The sequence below is a fragment of the Filicampus tigris genome, chromosome 1 (assembly GCF_054856515.1).
Source record: "Filicampus tigris isolate MCC_2025a chromosome 1, RoL_Ftig_1.0, whole genome shotgun sequence".
In the NCBI taxonomy this organism is placed as follows: domain Eukaryota; kingdom Metazoa; phylum Chordata; class Actinopteri; order Syngnathiformes; family Syngnathidae; genus Filicampus; species Filicampus tigris.
Genome location: NC_141217.1, coordinates 2227744 through 2250242, shown reverse-complemented (window position 1 = coordinate 2250242; position 22499 = coordinate 2227744). Strand labels below are relative to the sequence as shown.

At 40.6% G+C, this 22499-nt stretch overlaps 2 protein-coding genes across 3 annotated transcripts in view; one reads left to right on the top strand and one right to left on the bottom strand.

The window, feature by feature from the left end:
• edem2 (ER degradation enhancer, mannosidase alpha-like 2) overlaps positions 1–268 on the bottom strand; it is a 10284-nt gene extending 10016 nt beyond the window's left edge. For both annotated transcript variants that reach the window (XM_086046652.1, XM_086046678.1), the window contains exon 1: positions 118–268. The gene's annotated coding sequence lies outside the window, so the exon portion shown is untranslated. The remainder of the gene's footprint in view (positions 1–117) is intronic.
• Positions 182–22499, top strand: LOC147152463 (C-type mannose receptor 2-like). The gene is made up of 6 exons (XM_086043812.1): positions 182–281; positions 12906–13081; positions 14316–14511; positions 17933–18268; positions 22214–22305; positions 22374–22499. Exons 1-6 carry the CDS (start codon positions 215–217, stop codon positions 22497–22499), a joined length of 993 nt encoding a protein of 330 aa, XP_085899938.1. The 5' UTR covers positions 182–214.

The window sequence follows — 22499 nt, the reverse complement described above, 5'->3', positions numbered from 1 at the left end:
AAAATGTGAATAGTAAACTAAGGACTAACCTTGGAATTCATTTAAATTACAATGGAACAAGACAAGTCGTAAATCTGAGAGGAAGTGGGTGAAATAAGGAGATTGAAAGGCTCTCACCCACTCCACCCCTCCTTTTTTGGATGTATGCAAGCCTCCTTAAAATGCAGACGGATAGGCATCACTCAGGTGTCTTATTCTCCAAAATGAGATCAAAATGATCCCATACAGCAGACAACTTTTTTTCCCCTGGGGCTGCTCCATAATGCACGACGTCCACAAAGGTCCGTAAGGTTTGGAATGTTTTGGCAAGTGCCTCCCGTTGACAGACGCGCTATCTTATAAACACAGTTTCGCGCGTCTTTTGCAGAGTCGACACAGTTCATGTGTCGTTCACGTGAATGTCACTGCCGTACGCTTTATATATACATATAAATATATATGTATATATATATATATATATATATATATATATATATATATATATATATACATATATATTAGTGCTGTCAATTGATAATATATTATCGTAATATTTAATCATAATTAATCGCATTTTTCGTAGTTAACTCGTCGTTAATCGCATTTTATTTATTGTAAAAAAAATCCCTTAATTTTTCTGTCCCATTATTGTCTTGAATTTGAACACCCTTAACATGAATAAGAGGATTGATTTTCTTATGCAAATACTTTAATAAAGCGACGTCGACCCAAACATTGTTTTTTAAGAATATGCTGCATGCAAGCCCATTACTTGAAACAAGGCATTCTGATAAATATTCCGTTTGTGGAATAAGAGTTAATCCACCTGAAAAATAGTAATATTACGCTCTCGTCTAACTTTTTTGACAGGTTTGTAGTCCGGAAGTAAATCGGACGTGACGTAATGTTGTAGTCGCTTCGTGTAACAAAATGCGTGTCCATTTAGGATGGGTGAGGGGCAAATAGTCTAGAATAATTATAAACTCACTTTTGAAAAAATCTGAATGGTTAATATGTATTCTTTTTCTTTTCAGAACAGTACTGAGGAAGTTCCCTACATATTAGGTAAGTGACAAAGCGACTCTAATCCCTAGCTTGTCTGTAAACAGAGCGTACAATGTAACTTGGTGTGTGTTTTTTTTCTTAGCTTTAAAAAAAGTCCCCCCTCCTCTGTTGCGCGCCTAAGAAGAACGTATCCAAATAGTCTGCTTATGAACCTCCAACCGTCAGCAACCATAAATGCAGACGTGTCAGGGAGAGTTTAAACCATTATTGTGGAAGTAATATTTCATTTAAAAATTCATTCATTTATTTAAAATCATATTTAAACACCTACATAAGGTTTTTTACAAATTGTTCAGCTTCAATGTTTAAAAACTTTAACATTGACTAATGTTGACCTACTTTATTATTAACACAATTATTTTGTAGACTCATATTTAAACACCTACATAAGATTTTTTACAAAATGGTCTGCCTCAATGTTTAAAATCATCAACATTTACCTGATGAATCCCTATCATTCTTATTAATGCAATTATTGTGTAGTCATATTTAATCACACAACATTTTTACAAGTTGGTCTTTTTACAACGTTATGTGATTAAATATGAGTCTACACAATACTTTCATTATAAATAAAGCATAGGTCATCAATAGCATATTATGATCAAATACAGAGTCTATATAATTAGTCTACACATTAATTTGCATTAATAAGAATGATAGGGATTCATCAGGTAAATGTGAATTTAAGGGATGAGATTGACCAACTTGTAAAAAACCTTATATAAGTGATTAAATATGATTTTAAATAAATGAATGAATTTTTAAATGAAATATTATTTCCACAATAATGGATTACACGTCTGCGTTTATGGCTACTGGTGGTTGGAGTTTCATAAGCAGACCATTTGGATACGTTCTTCTTAGGCGTGCAACAGAGGAAGGGGACTTTTTTAAAGTTACAAACAAAAACACACCAAGTTACATTGTACGCTCTGTTTATAGACAAGCTAGTGATTAGAGTCCCTTTGTCACTTACCTAATATGTAAGGAACTTGTTACACCTCAGTACTGTTCTGAAAAGAAAAAGAATACATGTTAATCATTCAGATTTTTTCAGAAGTGAGTTTATTATTATTCTAGACTAGTCACCCATCCTAAATGGACACGCATTTTGATACACAAAGCTTCTCAAGAAATCGCTGGTAAGCCACCGTTTATCTACATTCCTCTGGTCTACTCCCCCCTGCCTTGCTCACATGTGCTCACACAAACGCACACGCAAACGCACCCATACACATGCATATACAACTACGTTCACGCACGCCCCCATACACACACACAAACACACACACACACACATGCCCTCAAAAGCTTGTTGCTAGCTGTGCTGTTTATCAGAGTTTGAGCTACACTGTATTTACTAAGGGCAGCACGGTGGTCGACTGGTTAGCACGCCCGCCTCACAGTTCAGAGGTCGTAGATTCGATCACGGCTCCGGCCTCCCTGTGTGGAGTTTGCATGTTCTCCCCGTGCCTGCATGGGTTTTCTCCGGGTACTCCGGTTTCCTCCCACATTCCAAAAACATGCATGGTAAGTTGATTGGACTCTCTAAATTGCCCCTAGGTGTGATTGTGAGTGCGGATGTTTGTCTCTGAGTGCCCTGCGATTGGCTGGCAACCAATTCAGGGTGTCCCCCGCCTACTGCCGGAAGACAGCTGGGATAGGCTCCAGCACGCTCCGCGACAGTTGTGAGGAGAAGCGGTACCGATAATGGATAGATGTATTTACCAACTCTACATGGATTGAAATCACTCCCATTGACGAACACAGGTCTAACTTTTACACGTCATCTAGTTACAATACGTGCTATGTGCATATGATCTAACTTGGAGAACTTGGATGTTTACAAATACATCATATCAAAATATTGTATATAAAAAATATAGAGATATATAGATGGCATAACTTAATGTTATATTTTGGCATTTTCATGAATATGCACGAAGACATAGTTACATCTGAAACAGGTACAATGATTTCACAGATTGTTATTCAGCAATGCATGGACGGCTAAAATCCTAAAACAAATAGATAATAACATAAACTAGTATTATTCATGACTGCATGGATAGCTAAAATCATAAAACAATAGCTAATGACAACAGGTACAAGTGTTATTCATGCGCGTTCAGTTAAATGTAAAACAAGATCACATTTAGATGACATAAACTCGTGTTAGTCATGAAACTAGGAGAAGTATTTTAAAATATGTACTTACTGTCCATTTTTTATGGTCTGTTTGTCTCTGAGTTTCTTTGCGTTGGCGCTCCACTGAGATTCTTCTTCTTCTCGTGCCACTCCGTTCATATCGTTCATACCTCTCTGCATTTGACTCTTAATTTTCGATTTGAAAGGTCAAGGGTTATTTGGAATATTTGGTTTTCTCACCCATCCTGACGAGATAAAAAATCTGTATAGACCTATACCTCCACATTTTTCCAAGGCTAACTTCCTAATTAACAACGTGAAAGCGAAAGTATAACCACTGATGAACAAAGCACCTCATTGTAAGACTTATCATACGCACACACATTTCTGGGGAGCCCATAGACACCTGAGTGATGCCTATCTGTCTGCATTTTAAGGAGGCTTGCATACATCCAAAAAAGGAGGGGTGGAGTGGGTGAGAGCCGTTTCTGTTTGAAACTTTGGTATGAGAATTAAATAGAGGCCTTTTCTGAAACCATCTTAACTTTCCAACCTGTGTTGCCTTAATTGTACAGTAACCTGATGATTGTATGGGAAATGTCCTTACATGTTGTATTTAAAAAGGAGCTTTAATTAGCAGTCGCTCTTTGAAACCATCACTTTTTATGCCTTGAAAAGGTCAGGGGTTATTTGGAATGTCTAGAGTATTGAGAAAGATTTTGAAACGGATGGGAGTTGCTTATATAAAATGAATGGTTGTGAAGCAGGTTAAGAGCTACGCATCACCTATACACAAACGCATACACATAATTATATAAAATGAATGGTTGTGAAGCAGGTTAAGGGCTATGAATCACCTATACACAAACGCATACACATAAACGCACTCACATCTACATACACTACACTCATACATACGTACACAAGCCCCACATGCACACGCACCCCCCCCCACACACACACACACCTACATGCACACACGCCGGTTTGACTGCTTTTGCTCCTAACACACAGAGGCAGCATCTTAGCAAAGGTGGGAGCTACATTTTTGTGTCGTGGTATGTGAAGAGGCCTTCTTTTTTCTGAGGCCTGCGCTTAGACTTTTCACAATTATGTTGCCATAATTGTACACTAACCTGATGATTGTATGAAAGATGCCCTAACAAACTGTATTAGAACAATAAGGGTTGCAGTTCTCAGTCATTAAAAAACATAACCAACCATGCACAATGGTGTACAGGTGTAGTTCAGGTGTTTCATAAGCACATATGTAGATGACGTATTTTGCACTTAGACTTTACACAATTATGTTGTCTTAATTGTATGGGAAACGTCCAAACAAGCTGTATTAGAACAATAATGGTTACGATTCTCAGTCATTAAAAAACAAAGAATGATTCACAATGTTGTACAGGTGTAGTTCAGGTGTTTCATAGGTACATGTGAAGATGACTTGGTATTACTCCAATGGTTCAGTGGGCGGGTGTTGTCTTCTTTCCAAATAAATCCTTGATTTTTGATGAGCGTTTGATCCACAGCCTTTATGAATAGAAATACACGTCCCCTCAATCATGATGCCTTCATGAAGATCTGTTTTACTTTCTGGTTTAGTGTATGGTAGCGCTTTGCAAATTAGGGGAGGGTCTAAAAACATGTCTGTACATGTTCCTCTGCTACTTTGAATGAGGCGGAAGCATAACGTCAGAGGAAGCCCATATTTGGGCATACCGGAAAAGATGGCGGCAGCCTAAAAACACGGGGGCTAGGGAGGGGCTTAAATATTGGCGGACAAAGACCAGGTTTGAGTCAATGATTCAGTGGGCGGGTGTTGTCTTCTTTCCAAATAAATCCTTGATTTTTGATGAGCGTTTGATCCACAGCCTTTATGAATAGAAATACACATCCCCTCAATCATGATGCCTTCATGAAGATCTGTTTTACTTTCTGTTTGGACCCAAGTGTATGGTAGCGCCCCATAGATGACTGGAGGGGTCTAAAAACATGTCTGAACAAGCCTGGACATCTACCACAAGCTATACAATGAGTTTCATGTTACAGGCGGAAGTATGATCTCATCCATGCTCATATTTGGTCATGCTGGAAAAGATGGCGGCAGCCTTAAAACATGAACAGGAAGTGAAGAATGTCAAAATGGTGGACAGGAAACGAAGCGTGGCAACGTACAATGGCCGACCGGAAACGAAGCATGGCAACGTAAAATGGCCGACCGGATGTGAGGTATCGGGGCGGGGTTTGGGGTAAAATTGCGTTTCCGGACTACAAAGGGGTGTGGTTAGATGAGGTATTGGGCATGTTTAAGGGTGGGGATGGGGCTTATGGACTACAACATGACGTCATCAAAACGTGCGGTTAGGGGTGGGGCTTATGGACTGCAAAATGATGCCATCAAAGGGGTGGGATTTAAACCGGATATTACGTCATAAAGGGCCGTGATTAGGGCGGGATTTCCTGTGTGGCGTCACACCTGTCAAAAGTTTGACGAAAGTGGAATCTTATTCTATTTTGCCATTAATCAACGAAAGCTCGTCTCGATGGTTCCAATATTCTGCTATGTTTTGAGGGCACAGTCTCCTCTTATCAGGCAATCCCGATTATCTTTTCCATGGAGCTGAGCTGAGTATCTTTTTCAGTCTCCATCTTTATATTTTCAAATCTGCTGCCACTGACAGGCATACCTTCACTGAGGCTGGTGTCCTGGTTAGGCAGCGGTTTTCTAGAGAGGGTATCGGCAACAGGAATGTCTTTGCCTGGTTTGTGAGTGATGTTAAAGTCGGACCTCTGTAGTTGAAGCATCATTCTCTGTAATCTTGGAGGCGCTGCTGCAAGTGTTTTTCTCAATATGGATTCAAGCGGTTTGTGGTCACTTTCCACCGTGATGCGTCGACCATAGATATACTGGTGAAAACGCTTGCATCCAAAAATAAGAGCATAAAGCTCTTTTTCAATGTGTGCATAATTGATTTCACAATCGGTCAGTGATCTAGATGCATAGCCTATGGGCTTTTCTTCTTGTAACAGGACTGCATCTAATCCATGTTTTGATGCGTCTACTTGAAGCTTGAGTTCCTTACAGGGATCAAAATATCTTAGCACTGGACCATGTTCTTTTGTCTCTCATTTGAGAGCTTGATGGCCCAATAGCCTGACCTGGCATCCATTACACTGAAGAAACATGCTCCGGCCAACTTGGATGTCGTATCCTGGAGGGTTGGTAAGGGGTAGTGTGAGCGTTTGATGACTTTGTTCAAATCCCGTGGCTCAAGACAGACTCTCAGTTTTCCTGTGCTTGGTTTTTCTGCTGCCACCATTGAGTTAACCCATTCAGTTGGTTCGGTGACTTTTGCGATGATTTCTTGTTTTTCAATGCTTGTCAGTTCCTCTTTGAGGTGATCACGGAGAGCCAAGGGAATTCTCCTAGGTGGATGAACCACAGGTACTGCATCTGGGTCAATGTGAATCGTGCACTCACCAGGGAACAGTCCTATTCCCGTGAATATATTAGCAAACTCGTCCATAATTGACATCTCAGCTGAGCTGTGGAGAGACATTATGAGTTTAATGAGTCCAAAATCAAGACATGCTTTTAGTCCTAAAACAGGAGGAGCCAGTGTGTCAACGATATGGGGATTTAATGTCATTTGAATGACTTTGTACTGGCATTTCATGTTGCACCTTCCTCTGACAGATAACTTTTCACCCCCATTTACACAGAGGGGACGTGTTGTTGGTGTTAATGTGTCATATATCCCCAGACATTTGAAGACATTGGTGGGAATGACATTAGTTGAGGCTCCAGTGTCAAGCTTAAAAGTGACAGTAGTTTTATTTGGTCCAACCAACACATCTGCAAATGCCTGCTCGTTCTTCTCTTTGTTGTCGTTTTCTTGTGTAACTGCATCAATAAAGAAATCTTCATCATCTGTCTTGCTGTGTGCGTCAACTTCACTTATGATGTGCACTCCTTTATTTTGCTTGGAGCGACAAACTTTTGCAAAATGATTCCATTTGCTGCATACTTTGCACTGTTTACTTTTTGCTGGACAGCTGTCTTTTTCTCTATGTGACTTGTTTCCACAATATCTACATGTCTTGTGACGCTCTTTGTGACCATCAGGTCTGTGAGTGTTCTCCGTATTTCCCGTTTCCCTGTCTTGGTGCCTTTTCCAAGTTTTCTTCTTTGAAAAATGACGACTGATAGCCTGAATAGTCTGCTCGTGCGGGCCGCTGTTGCTACAACTTATCGTCTCAAGTCCGTCAAAAACTGCTCATTAGCCCCTTGGACTTTTTCATGGAATTTATAACGAGCAAATATAATGTTTGACTTTGGCATAACGTATGCTTCGTAGCGCTCATAGTACGTCTTCAGTACCTTTCGTTCGTCGTCTGTAAGCATCCATGTGTTGTAAATGTCTCTGCGTCTCTCGTCAACCCAAAGAAGAAGGTAGCTACACTTTTCGTCTTCACCTTTCCTCTTTAACGGACCGGAAAACATCAAATCCACATGGAGCTTGATTTTTTGCCACGCTTCGGGCAGGTTGCTCGCATCCCAGTCTATGTGAGGCAACGGTACTCCGGCGGCATCCATCTCGTTGCGAAGCAAGTCTCCTTTCACTTCTGACACCATGTCTTGTTTTGTGTTGATAAAGTCAGCAAATTTCACACACGACGTGTTGCTAACTGTACTGCTTTATTCAACTTCTTTATCTCCACTCACAGATAGTCGTGTAGATGTAGCTTATTCATTATTAAATGATGGTGAAAGATGCGATCCGGCACTTGGCACACGCGGCTGAACCGGCAGATGCTAACCTGCATGAAGCTAGCCTCCCACCACACACAAAAATTGTGGGAAATGGGCTACTCTGTTTGGTTCATTTGTGCTCCTACGGTTGAATAGATTTTGCACGATTGAATTTAATAACTAAGGCGGCACGGTGGTCGACTGGTTAGCACGTCCGCCTCACAGTTCAGAGGTCGTGGGTTCGATCCCGGCTCCGGCCTCCCTGTGTGGAGTTTGCATGTTCTCCCCGTGCCTGCGTGGGTTTTCTCTGGGCACTCCGGTTTCCTCCCACATTCCAAAAACATGCATGGTAAGTTGATTGGATACTCTAAATTGCCCCTAGGTGTGATTGTGAGTGCGGATGTTTGTCTCTGTGTGCCCTGCGATTGGCTGGCAACCAGTTCAGGGTGTCCCCCGCCTACTGCCCAAAGACAGCTGGGATAGGCTCCAGCACGCCCCGCGACCCTTGTGAGGAGAAGCTGTACAGATAATGGATGGATGGATGAATTTAATAACTGGCCATCAGTAGCAGCATGAACAATAGTTTTTACGGCACAAATGATGGCGGCGCAGGCCGAATCAGCAGATGTTAAGTTGCTAACATACCTAATAACAAGAGTGCAAGACTTGTGTGAAGCTTTTGACCACACACAAAGGGGAACAATGTAGTGAGAGTGGAAATCCACCAGCCGTCGCCAATAGTTAGAAAAAAAGTACTCCCTGCCCTTATGTGTTATATCCCACCTGTCTATCTTGCCATGTCCTTCATCAAAGTGACTGTGAATGAACGTGAACAACGGATAAACACAAGTTTTATCGCTGCTCTCCATTGTTAGTCCTTCGCGTGGTGCCGCTTCTATCCTGCCAAAGTGGTGGTGTATTCGGCAGTAGTCACATGATGTCTGGAGTGCAAAAGAGCAATAGAGTTCAGAAAAGCAGAATCATAACGTTGCTATGAATGACAGGAGGCAAATTTCTTTTTTTTTTTTCTTTGAAACGTCTTGATGGAAGCCTTGTTAAAAGTATGTTTTTGTGAAAATTGTTCCGAAATGTGTTTGCATCTCACGAACAGCTTCAATCATCCGGTATGAAGAGTAATGGGGGCAAAGTCTCAGCACATTTCATGCGTGTGGGCGTCATAAAAAACAAAATAAGGATGCCCGCGTATTGGCGGAATACTTTTGCACACAACACCTTCTGTTTTTTCAAATGTTCTGTCAGAAAAGCTCATCCTATAACATTAGAAAACAAGGAAACCTCACGTCCATGCATTTCTTTTGAAGGGAACGCTGCCCCCACCAACGCAACCGCTACATAGGCATGTCAAATCGGTGGTCTGCTACAGCGCACTGGCGTATCTCATTTTCCATTCAGATTAGAGCTGTGGCCCACATCTAAATAAATGCAAAGCATGTAACAGCAAGCACAGAAACCACTGGAATGGTTAGTGCTCGCGGCATAGTCCAAGTTTTGCTATAGCCCAATATTAGATTCTGACGTTATGATAAACTGTGAGCAAAACTATTGCGGAATCATGATAATTTTTGGGAAATATTTGGCTCAATAAAAACTGCATTTTTTTCCATTGAACAATCTATTTTATTTTTAAACACAATATTATTCTGTTATGCTATTTGATACATTAAGAAACGTGTACTGTGCTAATTATAATGATTTGTTATTTTAAGAATCCTGGCACTATTGGGGGAAGGTTTACACTTGGATGGACAATTGGGGGTGCAAGGCGGTCTCCAATTGCCAAAGTCACATTCACGACTGACTGCATCATCCACAAGAAGAGATCTAGTGGACCGTTTTTCAGTGTCATGCACGGACGCCAGCGAGTCTGTTTCTGTTTCCGCAATGTGAAGCGCAGCATGCTTGGGCGTAATGCACCACAGAACAGCCTGACTTTGATGCAAAGGGGTATGCCACTAGGATTAGCTCAGAAAAGCCCTCGTTAAGTTCCTCAAGGTGGCAAATGACTGGGTAATTGAAAAAAAGATATACACAATAATTACAGATACATACAGAAAATAGGGGGCTTTGGGGCTTTTCTCAGCAATTTTTAAGTGAGATTAAAAAATAGATTAATTAGATCAATTAATTACAGAACATAATTAATGAATCCCTCAATTTATTTAATCTCTTGACAGCTCTATTTATTTACTTTTGGGGCGTTTTGTTTTTAATGATTTAATGCCCTTGTCATAAAGGGCTAAACACAAAAATATGTGATTTTTCCACAAAAAAAAATCTGAAGTGGAATGATTGAGCTGATTCTATTACGGCCTTTGGTAGGTCCATAATTCATAACATCACCAATTTTAATGTGTTTTCAAAAAAACTCACACTTAACTCCCCAGGAACCATAAATCAAAAAAGGGTTGAAATAATTAATACAGTATTGTTTTAAAATTTACTTTAAGCACATGAAATCTTTTCAGTTACGTCCAACCTAACTATAGAGAAGTGAAGTGCTGAAATAATACATTAATATTTTTTTTACTTAGAACGCATTAAATCTTTTTGGTAACTTCTGACGTAACTCTAGATACAAAGTTTGGAATAAAAAAAAATATATTTTATGCCCTATTTGCCATAACAACCACTGCTTTTTATACAGGGATAAATACAATGAAATTTTATTTATAGCGCATTTCACAACAGCTACATCTGTAACAAAGCACTTTACATACAACAACAAAATAGCCATAATACAACAAGTGAAATGAAATATTTTTGTACAAAATAAATCTAAGTGGAATAATTGAGCTGATCATATTAAGGCCTTCGGTAGGTCGATAATTAGTAACATCACTGATTTTATCCATCCATCCATTATCCGATCCACCTATCCTCACGAGGGTCGCGGGCGTGCAGGAGCCTATCCCAGCTATCTTTGGACAGCAAGCGAGGTACACCCTGAACTGGTTGCCAGCCAACCGCAGGGCACACAAAGACAAACAACCATTCATACTCACAATCATACCTAAGGACAATTCATAATGTTCAATTAACCTACCATGCATGTTTTTGGAATGTGGGAGGAAACCGTAGTACCCGGAGAAAACCCACGCACGCACGGGGAGAACATGCAAACTCCACACAGGAAGGCCAAGGCCAGATTCGAACCCACGACCTCTGCACTGTGAGGTGGATGTGCGAACCGCACTGATTTTAATGCATTTTTATTTTTGGATCAATGGCAATTTATTCACATTCTCTAGACCTGCCTATAAAAGTGTTAAAATATCAAATCAATATCAAATACCAACATTTAACATTTTCTTTTACATAGAATACTTGTACAACACATGTAAATCATTGATTTAGGAGCCTGCTCCTATACAACCTTTAGAAAGTCATTGAAACTGCAGTTAAGCTTATCTTAAGTTTCCATATTTATTTTATTTTCCCTTTCAAAGACATTGTAATGAGATCTCAGTTCTGCATTCATGAACTTTTGTATTGTTTACATTTCATTTTATTTTCCCTTTCAAAGACATTGTAATGAGATCTCAGTTCTGCATTCATGAACTTTTGTATTGTTTACATTTCATTTTATTTTGTCTTCTTACTTGTTCATCCACGAATGTGTCATTTGATATGATTGTCTGAATGGGAGTGGAATAAGAATAATAAGAATAAGAATAAGAATGCCTTTATTGATCCCACAGTGGGGAAATTTTCATTGTTACAGTAGCAAAGATATAGGTCACACAGGGGCGGCGGCATAATGTGGCCATTAATGTATAACATTGACGGCAAACATTTAGAATCAAACCTATGTAGATATACGCAGTAACATGTGTATATACACATGTGTATACACACCAACCTACATCTACATAAAAAATATGAGGAACACTCATTTCGGCCTGTACATAGTACAGAGGAAAAAATACTCTAAGTGACAGTGCTGAATCTTGTACAAGCCGTTCCAGCTTCATTCCCTCCTTGCAATGTTTTTGAATTGTGCAAAATAAACAAACAAAAAAACTGCCTGAGGAAATACCTTCAGTGTTATGTGATCACAAAAGAAGCTTCACTACTGAAAACTTGATTTTGACCATCACATTAAGTCAAAAGAATATTGGTGCCACTTGGAACACCGCAACAGACTATAGGCTGTATGTCTTTTCATGTAGATGTACTGCAATGAATATTAAATTCTATCAGAAGGATGACTGATGCATTTGTTAACATAAATAAATAAATAAATAAATAAATATAATAAAATTAATAAATAATTGTGATGACCATATTGGCAAAAAATGAATTACTATAACTTTCACATACAAATGGGTGGTGCTGCTGACTGCCATATGAGTAGTACAACTTGACCAAAGCAGATGCCATGCTGATCAGTATAGCCACAAAATACTTATTCATGACAGGAATAGCTATAAAAACATTATTGCTCTACAATCACCTTCCTTGCCTTTACTAGATCGACTTATATGTTTGTTAGGCTTTACAGTGATTAACTTCTTATATTTGAATGTTAGAACTTAAAGATTAGCTGCACAGTTAATGATTTTATGATGGCCACAGTTTGAACATAGAACAGATGGTTTCCATTACTACCTATGGGAAAGTCATCGTCAATACAGTGGAGTTTGTAATCCATTAACTGCTGCTATGAGGCATTTTATGACTAAACTTCATTAGCATCATGTGGAATTCACTCATGGAAAGAGGAAGTGAGAAGTCTTCCTGTTGTTGGTTTGCATGAAAACAAATGAAGGTGATGACACTGAATAAGAGTCTTGACAGTGATGCACCAGACGACAACGATGGACAAAGTTCTACTGGTCGTGGCTATCGTTGCATTAGGCAAGTGCTTGACTTTTTGGATGTGGATGTCCACACGCGTGTCACATCCACACGTTTCTCTCTTCTTCAGGCCCGTGTGGATCGTGCACCAGTGCTTGGCGTCGCTTCTATGTTGTTTGTCAGCCAAAGACATGGAATGAGGCCTTGCATTACTGCAAAGAGAAGCATCACAACCTTGCCGCCGTGCATGGTGAGGAGGACATTGAGGCCATGATGGACCTCGGCAAAATGCTCAAGGGAGAGCAGGTAAAGGGATGACATTAGACAGACTTACAATGTTGTACAGTATTTCCACCACAGTAATGAGGAATTTTTGAAGGATAGTTGTGTGTTTACATCGCAGGAATTGTTGCCTACATTTAGTTCTGGGGTCATTTATCTGGTTGGAAAGAACTAGAAGTGGGTGGGGTGGGAGGTTTGTATTTGTGAAGGGTTCCAAAATTTGGGGCTGTGGTCTATAGTAGAGGGTGACACGAGCGTGAAGTCAGATAAGATGCACTGCTGCATACTTTTTGCGCGGAGCAGATTCTCCCATCGACTTCGGTGTGCCAATTATGCGCCTTCAGGAAATGTATTAACTCTGAGTGGATGCTTCATTTATCAAGGGCACAATTTACCCCAGTGATTTCTGGCTAATGGCACAATTTACTCTCTATATATAAATTGTATTCATTCATTCATTCATTATCCATACCGCTTATCCTCACAAGGGTCGCGGGCGTGCTGGAGCCTATCCCAGCTGTCTTCGGGCAGGAGGCAGGGGACACCCCTAATTGGTTGCCAGCCAATCGCAGGGCACACAGAGACAAACAACCGCACTCACAATCACACCTAGGGGCAATTTAGAGTTTCCAATCAACTTACCATGCATGTTTTTGGAATGTGGGAGGAAACCGGAGTACCCGGAGGAAACCCACGCAGGCACGGGGAGAACATGCAAACTCCACACAGGGAGGCCCGAGCCGGGATCGAACCCACGACCTCTGAACTGTGAGGCGGACTAGCTAACCAGTCGACCACCGTGCCGCCATATTTCTCAAACAGTTTATTTAAATTCCAAAATGAGTGCTCCCAGGGATGCAAAACATCCTAAGCTAAATATACATACTTTAGTTGGAGGCATTCCTGTGATCCCCTTGCGTAAAAGGCACTTTAAGTAAAAATTGGCACTACTAACCCCACTCTCCCCTACTTGGTTCTCTCTGCTTTGCTTCTGAATGTCAACCATTGTGCTTTTGAATTATTGTAGGTTTTGTGTCTTTATGTGAAGCACATCGAGTTGCCTTGTGTATAAAATGTGCTCGATAAATAAAACTGCCTTGCCTTGCCTTATTGCAGGGCCTTCTGTTAAGGCTCTGATGCGGCTACTTAGCAGGATCTCTGTGAAATAAGTGTGCATGTTGTTTGACAAGAAGATTATTCTTGCTTGGCCTTAATGACAGTGACGGTAAAGAAAAGTCAACTGTGGCTTCACTCGCAGCTTGCCTGGATTGGCTTGTACATGCAAAACTGGAAGTGGTCATCGTCGGAGCACTCCTTCAAGAAGATCGTGGACTACAGCAAGTGGGATCGTACAGAGGCAAAGAAAGAGGAGGGCAAAGAAAGTTGTGCTCTGATGGACTCCGATGGATACTGGTGGAAGGACCAGTGTGACCTACAACGTCTGTCCATATGCAGTGAGATGCTCCTTTTTCCCTTTTCATACAAATCTATACAATTTTATCTTAAGTCTTAGAGTTGGGAACATGCAGACGTAGCTTCAAGTTGGAATCCCACAAAAGGTACACAATTTGACTGACAAAAATACTAGTGAACACCATTTTTAGAGTTTGAGGACTGTTTGAGGTCTCTGCAAAGCCATATTAGAATCAATAGTCAGTCGCTCTGTGAATCAGTTTTCTAGTAACTGGGTTAGTTAGTTGGTTAGTCAGTTTGCTTTCCACTTATTCCATCCTAAAGCCCGTATCCCACTGAGGGGCAAACGTTTGCAAGTGTTTACAATGGAATGTTGTGTTCTCATCAGGGTTCATTCAAGGTCGCAAACGTTCTCCAGATGTTTGTCAGTGCTTTTTCTTGTCACAAGGGAATTTTCAAAATTTCCTTGCAAAAAGGAATTTGGAACACGTTCAAAATGTTCTTGTGACAAGAAAAAATATTACAACTGTTGGCGAACGTCTGGCGAATGTTTGCGACCTGAAACAAACCCTGACGTGAATGCGCATTCGCTACCTTCCTCAATTCTCGCAAACGTTCGCCCCTCAGTGGGATACTGGCTTAAGTGAGTTTGTCTGTTGGTTAGTTAGCGTATTTGTTGGTTGGTTAGTTAGCGTATTTGTTGGTTGGTCATTCAGTCATCAAGCTTTCAAGCCAGCGGCAATGGAACAAAAGAAAAATTAGAAACCTACCAAAAAAAGGAAGTAAATTACAGAAGTGTGGCGCTGCCAATGTGAAGGAAAAATTTTGGACTGGCAAATTTGCATGTATGTTCGAAAGTTCTGTTCGAACGTATTTGCGAATAGGTTCGAAGGTATTTCCCAGTACGTTTGAACATATTTGCAAATACGTTTGAATGTACTATTGGCTTGCGCATGTGCGAGAAAAAAAAGCTCTCTTCTAGCATGTGGCCTACCTTGTACTAATACTTTCAAAAAATTAAGTAAACATTGTTTATTCATAATTTTTTTGGTTTTATGTCTGCAGTGTATGATTTCCATCTGGTATTTTTCCCATAAGGCTATGGCAGCCGTCGGCAACCTTTTCCACTCAAAGAGCCATTTCGACCAGGTTTTGACGGGAAAAAAAAACATTGGGAGCCGCAAACACTTTTTGACATGTAAAATGAAGATGTGTGTGTATGTATATATACAGTTTCCCACATATTTGAAATCTACTTGGGGGGGTGGACGCTGTCGGGGTGTGGGGCAAATCTTTTGTTGTTGTTATTTTACGCTTCATATCGTGCATTTTAGTAAATTTTAAAAAGAATAAAAATTGTTACCACATTACTCAGTGACACAGTGGAGAAGAGAACCCTGGGGTTGTTTTTATTGACTGTAATGAGGTTTGAGAAATAGGAAGATCTTGCCAGTTTTACTGTTTTATTGTAGGATTTCAGTTGTTCGCATAAAATTTCATAGTGTACTGTAAGTTTACTTTTTCTCCACCTCCTCTCTGCACTCCTGCATTTTCTCTTTGATATTTTGATAGCATTGTTTCTCCACGGGGGTACAGTCTTTGTTTTTGTTGTTTTAATTAAAAGTGGAGCTACTGAATCTAATGATGATTTAAGATGTAGGTTAAAATTGTCAACAATAAGATCACAGGGTGCAGGTAAAATGTCAGCAGGAGTGTTTTTTAAGATCTCGATAAAATTTGCAGCCACCTCAGAAGATAGGTAGCGTTTCTTCACTGTTCTGACCGGGACTGCTAGATGGTTAAAACTGGCGATGTTAAAATAGACACAGTAGTGGTCTGACACTGCCAAGTCAACAACAGAGGACACACCAGCAGACAAGCCATAGGTTATAACCAAATCCAGGGTGTGTCCTCTGTTGTGAGTTGGCTGCAAGACGTGCTGTTTAAAATCCAAGCAGTTTAAAAGGTTTGAAAAATCTCTGGATAGTGGGTCCGAGATGTTGTCCATGTGTATATTAAAATCGCCAGTTATTAATATCCTGTTATAACTGGAATATAAAATGGATAAGAATTCTGAAAATTCTGTAATAAAAGAAGTGGAATGATGGGGAGGTCTATAGACGGTAATGCAGAGAATAGGGGGACTGCTAAAAACAAAGGCATGGTGTTCAAACGATAAATAGCTGCTAAAAATGATCTCCTTTGATAAAAGAGTATTAATAAAAATTGATGCAGTCCCGCCTCCTCTTTTGCCATCCCTTGTAGAAAATAAAAAGTTAAAATTCGGTGGGCAAGCCTCGTTGAGAGCAACTGGAGCATCTGTACCAAGCCATGTCTCAGACAAAAGTATACCATGTAAATTATTGTCTAAAATCAGGTCGTTTATGATAAAAGTTTTGTTTAAAAGGGAGCGCACGTTCAGCACGGCCAGATTAATTATTGTGCTGGACGTGCGCTCATGGTGGTACGAATGAGCAGTATTAACATATACTAGATTACCACTGTTAAAACCACGTTGTTTGTGTGTGCAAGGGAAGCGTCTGCCGGTGATGGTTTCAATGGGAAAGTTGTCCGATAGTGGTAATGATAATGAGGGCCTGCAGGGGGAGCTAGTGAGGGTGGTGGTACTGTGAGCAGCTGGTATTGGCCTGTAAGTGATGGTAGTGACATTGTCATTGCAGCGTTTATGAGTAGAAGAAGAAATATGATTGGTAAACAAGAGTCAGCTGGGAGTGGAATTGGTTACGACATGGTGGATGTTAGCGGCTAAAATCTTGCTACCAAGAGAGTTCGGATGAACACCATCCGGCTGATAAAAAGACGGGCGATTCCAGAATAGGTTAAAATTGTCAATAAAAGCAAAGTCAAGGTGGCCACAAGTGCGTAGGAGCCACGTGTTCAAGCTTAAAAGGCGGCTGAAGCGTTCGGCTCCGCGAGACAATGCCGGCAAAATGCCACTCACCCAGACCGACAGACCGCAGGTTCTTAACAAGGCAAAGAGGGCGTGAAAGTCTCTCTTCGTCTGCTCAGACTGTCGGCGTATTGTCTCGTTTGTCCCAACGTGAACGATGAGCCGGGTAATGGATGATGGCAAAGAGTCAAGAACACCCGGCAGGATGTTAACTATGTCCATGACTTCCATCTGATTTTGTCCATTTCCACCTCTGCTCGCGAGTATGGATTTGCCAGTCTAAAATATTTACTCCACACTGGCAGTTTCACGCTGCCCTAGTTAAAAAGTGTCACCCAAAAAAAAATCTAAATAAAAAAAATTAAACACACATGTAAGGCTAATGATTTGATGTTTTGTCATTACAACAGGTCTATTTGCCTTGAAATTGGCAACAAATTTTGAGTTTGCCTTGAACTTAAGAAGTCACGGACTTGTGTATGTTTGAGCACCACATTGCTCCTCCATCTGGTGCTTCATGCTCTTCGTCATTTAATAATATTTGTTTCCAGTGTCCAATGGATCGTTCTTCCTTCAGAAGCAAAACCTGACCTGGCACCAGGCTCGGACGGCCTGCCGAAGTAACAACAGCGAACTGGCTCGCGTGCGCAACCACAGTGAGAACGAATATGCCAAGACGCTGATCCCTTGTCAACATAAAGCCTGGCTTGGCCTTAACCGCCACTCATGGAAGTGGTCGGATGGAAGTAGCTCCGCATTCTCACTCTGGCAAATGGGAAAGCCAGACAACAAAAGTGGTAATGACTGCGTAGTGGCCGACTTTAATAACTCAACACGATGGAAGGACCACAACTGTGACTCCCGACACCCGTTTATTTGCTACTATGGTAAGTATGGTAATTTACTCTGCAATGGCGTATTAGTGAATAGAGACTAATGGTCTTTCAGGGCATGTGTATGCAATCAGGAGACATTTTGATTATTGATCCGAACTTAAGAAGAAATTACAGCAGCATGATAGAAAGACAAAAAAGCTCATGAGGATGGAACAATAACAATATTAGATATACATATTAGTCGGTATGCCACAATATCGGCAATAACGTGATTTTGAGATATTAAAATTGCCACGGTATATCGTCGTTGTCATGGCATGATATTAATAGCAGGAATTCTATTTAAAAGACCAAGTTGTTTTCCATTTGTTCAGTTACAGCACCTGTTATAGGTGGTATTGTGGTACTGTGTGGATGTCGAGTGTCACTGCACTTTGTCACATTGATGTTTCCTCCGTTGTGGGCTGAGCTAGTTGAACGATGCACACACGCAGATTGCTGTATTAAACTGACCACGCGGAAGTTATTCTCGTGTCCGTGTATTGTTTAGCACACCATACTTCCAACAGCACCCTCTGGTGGTTAGTTTATTAGTGCTATTAGTGCTGTATTAATTGATTCGATGCACATTTTGGCCTCCTACAGTATGTTAAAATATTTTAATATTTGACAGCACTAATATATATGCTGTTTGAGGGTGTGCTTGAGCCTATCCCAGCAGTCTTCGGGCAGTAGGTGGGGTACATCCTGAAATGGTTGCCAGCCAATTGCAGGAGTACCATTTTTTCTTACCTAATTTGCTCTCATTGATAATAAGGTACTTTTAATTTCTCAATGTTTTACATGACTCAAGGATAAGAAAATCTGAATATATTGTTCCTTAAAAGGAAATTGGTGTTACATTAGGAGCACACAACAGAACTGCAGTTCAATAAACTTTACCCCTGAAACGTGTTGAGTAGGGCTGTTCGATTTTGCCTCATAAGAAAACCCCGATTGATTTTCTCTTAAACCCGATTTTACGATTACGAATTCTTTGCAAAATAAAAAACAATTAAAAATGAAGTATTTTGAATGTCTTTTATTTAAACGTAATTTTTCTTTCTTTGAACTCAAAATGCCAGTCAATTTAATTTAATACACACAGAACAATCCATTGGGATTAACAGCATTTTACTTCAGATGTGTTCTTAAAGAAACACTTGGGTGATCTTAAAATTGGCACTTATACAATAGGTTTGCATGTAAAAATGACATTAGTACTAAAATGCCCACCTCAAAAGACTCTGTAGTGATTTAAGGGCTTTTTTTGTGATTAGGTTTACGACAAATTTCCCCGCCCCTTTTTGGGGCGTGGCTTATCTTATGTCCAATTGCAGGAGTACAATCAGGTCTCAGCTGTCCACGTCATGGGAGGGAGCCAAGCGTGGTAATATTGCTCGCTTTGTCAGTTCTGTTGTCTAAAACGGTGACCGATTGCCACCAAAATGCAAATGCACATTACTACTCTTTTCCACTTCAACCTGTGAAAGTATAAAAATGTTCTGCACAATAGTTTGGATTTATTGACATAAAACGTGATCTCATCATGATCACCTCCACAAAATCAAAAATACCGTGGCGATTGCTCCTCCACTTTCACAAGCTGAAGCGGAAAAGAGCATGAATGCGCACACAAACCCCGACTAGTTATATTTCGGACATTTAACGACGCTAAACTCGACTCAACTCAGGAGAGAGACGGCGGCTTGCAGCAGCAGCAGGTAGATTGGAGCTTTACGCCCCCCTCTTCCCTCCCCGGCTAAAGGTAGGATAATAGGACGGCTAATAGCAACAACTAGCTTCAGGTCGTTAAAACAAAAGGTTAGCACAACAACATTAGCTCCTTACTCTGCATCCAGCCAGCGTCGATCTTCATGTCGCAGGGTTGCCTCGCGGGGTTGCCTCCCAAGCAGTCGCCAAGACACCGCTTGCAGCTGCCAGAGAGTGAGGTAAGCCCTCATCGAATAATTAAGCGTCAATGTTAAGCGAACTAAATTCATCGAGGCTGACTCCACAACCGAGTGTGACCGCATTGGAACGTACCTTTTGGAACGTTCCAAATTGGACGGCGTGTTGTCGGTCAAGAAAATGGGGCCATTCCTCATCCAAATAAATGTGCACGTCTACTCATTTCCACTTCAGTCTCTGTAACTATCCAGACTGGTGTTAAATGCCTCACTTGTCCTAACCGTGATCAGCAAAGAAGCATTTTTTTTTTTTTTTTTTTTTTTTTTAAGCAAAGAAGCAGTGTGCGCTGGTTCCAGCCTATGTAGCTCTGCTCACTTCCACAATTCCTCATTCTCATATAAATTAGCCACGGAGAGGTTAATCCTTTTGATATGTTGAAGTGGGCATTAGCAGAGATGTCCACATAAATTTTGGTGCCAATTGATCGCCGTTTTTGGGCGTTATAAGCAATGAAAGTACAATGATTTCCAATGTAGAGTTTGGAATCGGTTACTCCCGTGACTCCGGCCGAACAGGGATAGAACGCTAGGGGGCGCGGCCATTCTCCTCATTAACAATGGGCGTTATTCATGGAGTCACTTATTTCCTAATTTCTCTCAAATTTATTGATAAAATAGAAAATGACAACAATTTTCATTTTCCCGATCTAAAAATATATAAAATGAACTTTAATTAAACCAATAATGAAAGAAGAAAGTGCATATACCATCTGAAACAAAATCATCAACATGAGTCTGTAAACCAAACAGTCTGTCAGCAAGTCATTTTGCCAACCAGCTAGTGACTAGCCTTTCACCTTTCTCCCTGGTCTTACTTAAACATAAATCAATGATTAGTGCAAAGTGCTGTCACTCAATAATACAATGCACTGTCAAGCTTAAGTACGGATGCATAGTCCGGCTGGACCAGAGGTCTGTTGTAGAGGAGAAAAAAAGGGACGCCTTTCAGACGTTGAGTTACTTGCTCACGGGTTGTATTGTACATGCGGGGCACACACTACACTACATATCTATTTTTGCCCAATTTATTAACTAAACGCTCACTTGCCTGAGCAAATAGCAGAATCGCCGGTATAGCCATGGATGTTGTCGTTGTTTCGGACTGCACGCTCGTGGAAGGAAGCGGAAATGCAGAGGAAACTATGGCGGCTTAGATACACCAAAAATAACAAAATCAAACGTGCCGATTTGAACGTTTTTAACATCGTTTTATCCAGAAAATTCGGTTACGGTTAAAAATTGCTTAATCGAGCAGCCCTAGTGTGGAGATCTGCTTTTGTGATTCTGACATACAGACAAAAATGCTGGGAATCATTTTGGATGAAGCATAGAAAGTTATTGGTGGAGTGTTTCCCAACCAGGGGTACAAGTACCCTTCAGGGTACATAAGCACATTGCAGGGGATATGTGAACCAATCCACTAATTGGGGTAATTTGACCCACCTTCTTGCATTGTTTTGTTCAAAACAGCCCAATTTGGGGGATTGTTTTGTACAGAATCAGCCAATTTGGGATTCTTTTATCCAAAAATCACCCAGCAAGTTGGGTCAAATTGACCCAAGCAGTGAATTGGTCCGTTTTTTACACAAAATTGTGTTATTTTTAACCCAACTGTTTTTAGAGTGCAGGGGCCCAGGTCAACAGGGTGGGATGTACAAGGGCCACTGATATCCTCTAAAAAGGACAAAAGAGACCTTGAATGCACTGATGACAGACTCATCTCATTGTAAATATTTTGCCCAAACTCTGATGCGGCCTTGACAATGTTCTTATTTTATGAGTGCATTTGTTCAATGGGCTTTTATTTTTGTTTATATTAAAGATATATACCAGGTCAGGATTCTGTAGACAGGAAGTTGTGCACAAGCAAACAAATAGATAACTTAATGGACAAAATTCAGGTTGATTACGCACATCAAAAAACTTTAAACAGGATCTTGAAAGTGGAGGTAAAAATCCGTGGTTTTCTTTCTTTTTTCCAATGAAGTGGTTCAGCCTGTGGCAATACGACTGTTGAGGGTGAATGTGGTGCAGAAGAACTCCTCGGTGGAGCTCAATCAGAGTGCAGTTTTGGAGCAGGTAAACGTTGCTTTATGTGCAAAACAAGTGTCACCATATCTCCTAAATGTCATCTTTATGTGTTTAAGATGCAGCAAAGTGTGCAGTCCAGCCTACCAAGCCATCACCTCAAGCTGAGCTGGAAGATGCCAGAAAAGCACAGGGAAGACTTTCACCAGCAGAAGAAGACCAATTACTGTTCTGGAATAAATTAG

Excerpts from the sequence above, each read along its gene's own strand:
- LOC147152463 (XM_086043812.1), top strand. The coding sequence starts at position 215 with ATGATCCCATACAGCAGACAACTTTTTTTCCCCTGGGGCTGCTCCATA. Across the intron at positions 14,512-17,932 it reads ACAACGTCTGTCCATATGCA|TGTCCAATGGATCGTTCTTC; the intron begins GTGAGATGCTCC and ends ATTTGTTTCCAG. Across the intron at positions 18,269-22,213 it reads CCCGTTTATTTGCTACTATG|TGGTTCAGCCTGTGGCAATA; the intron begins GTAAGTATGGTA and ends TTTCCAATGAAG.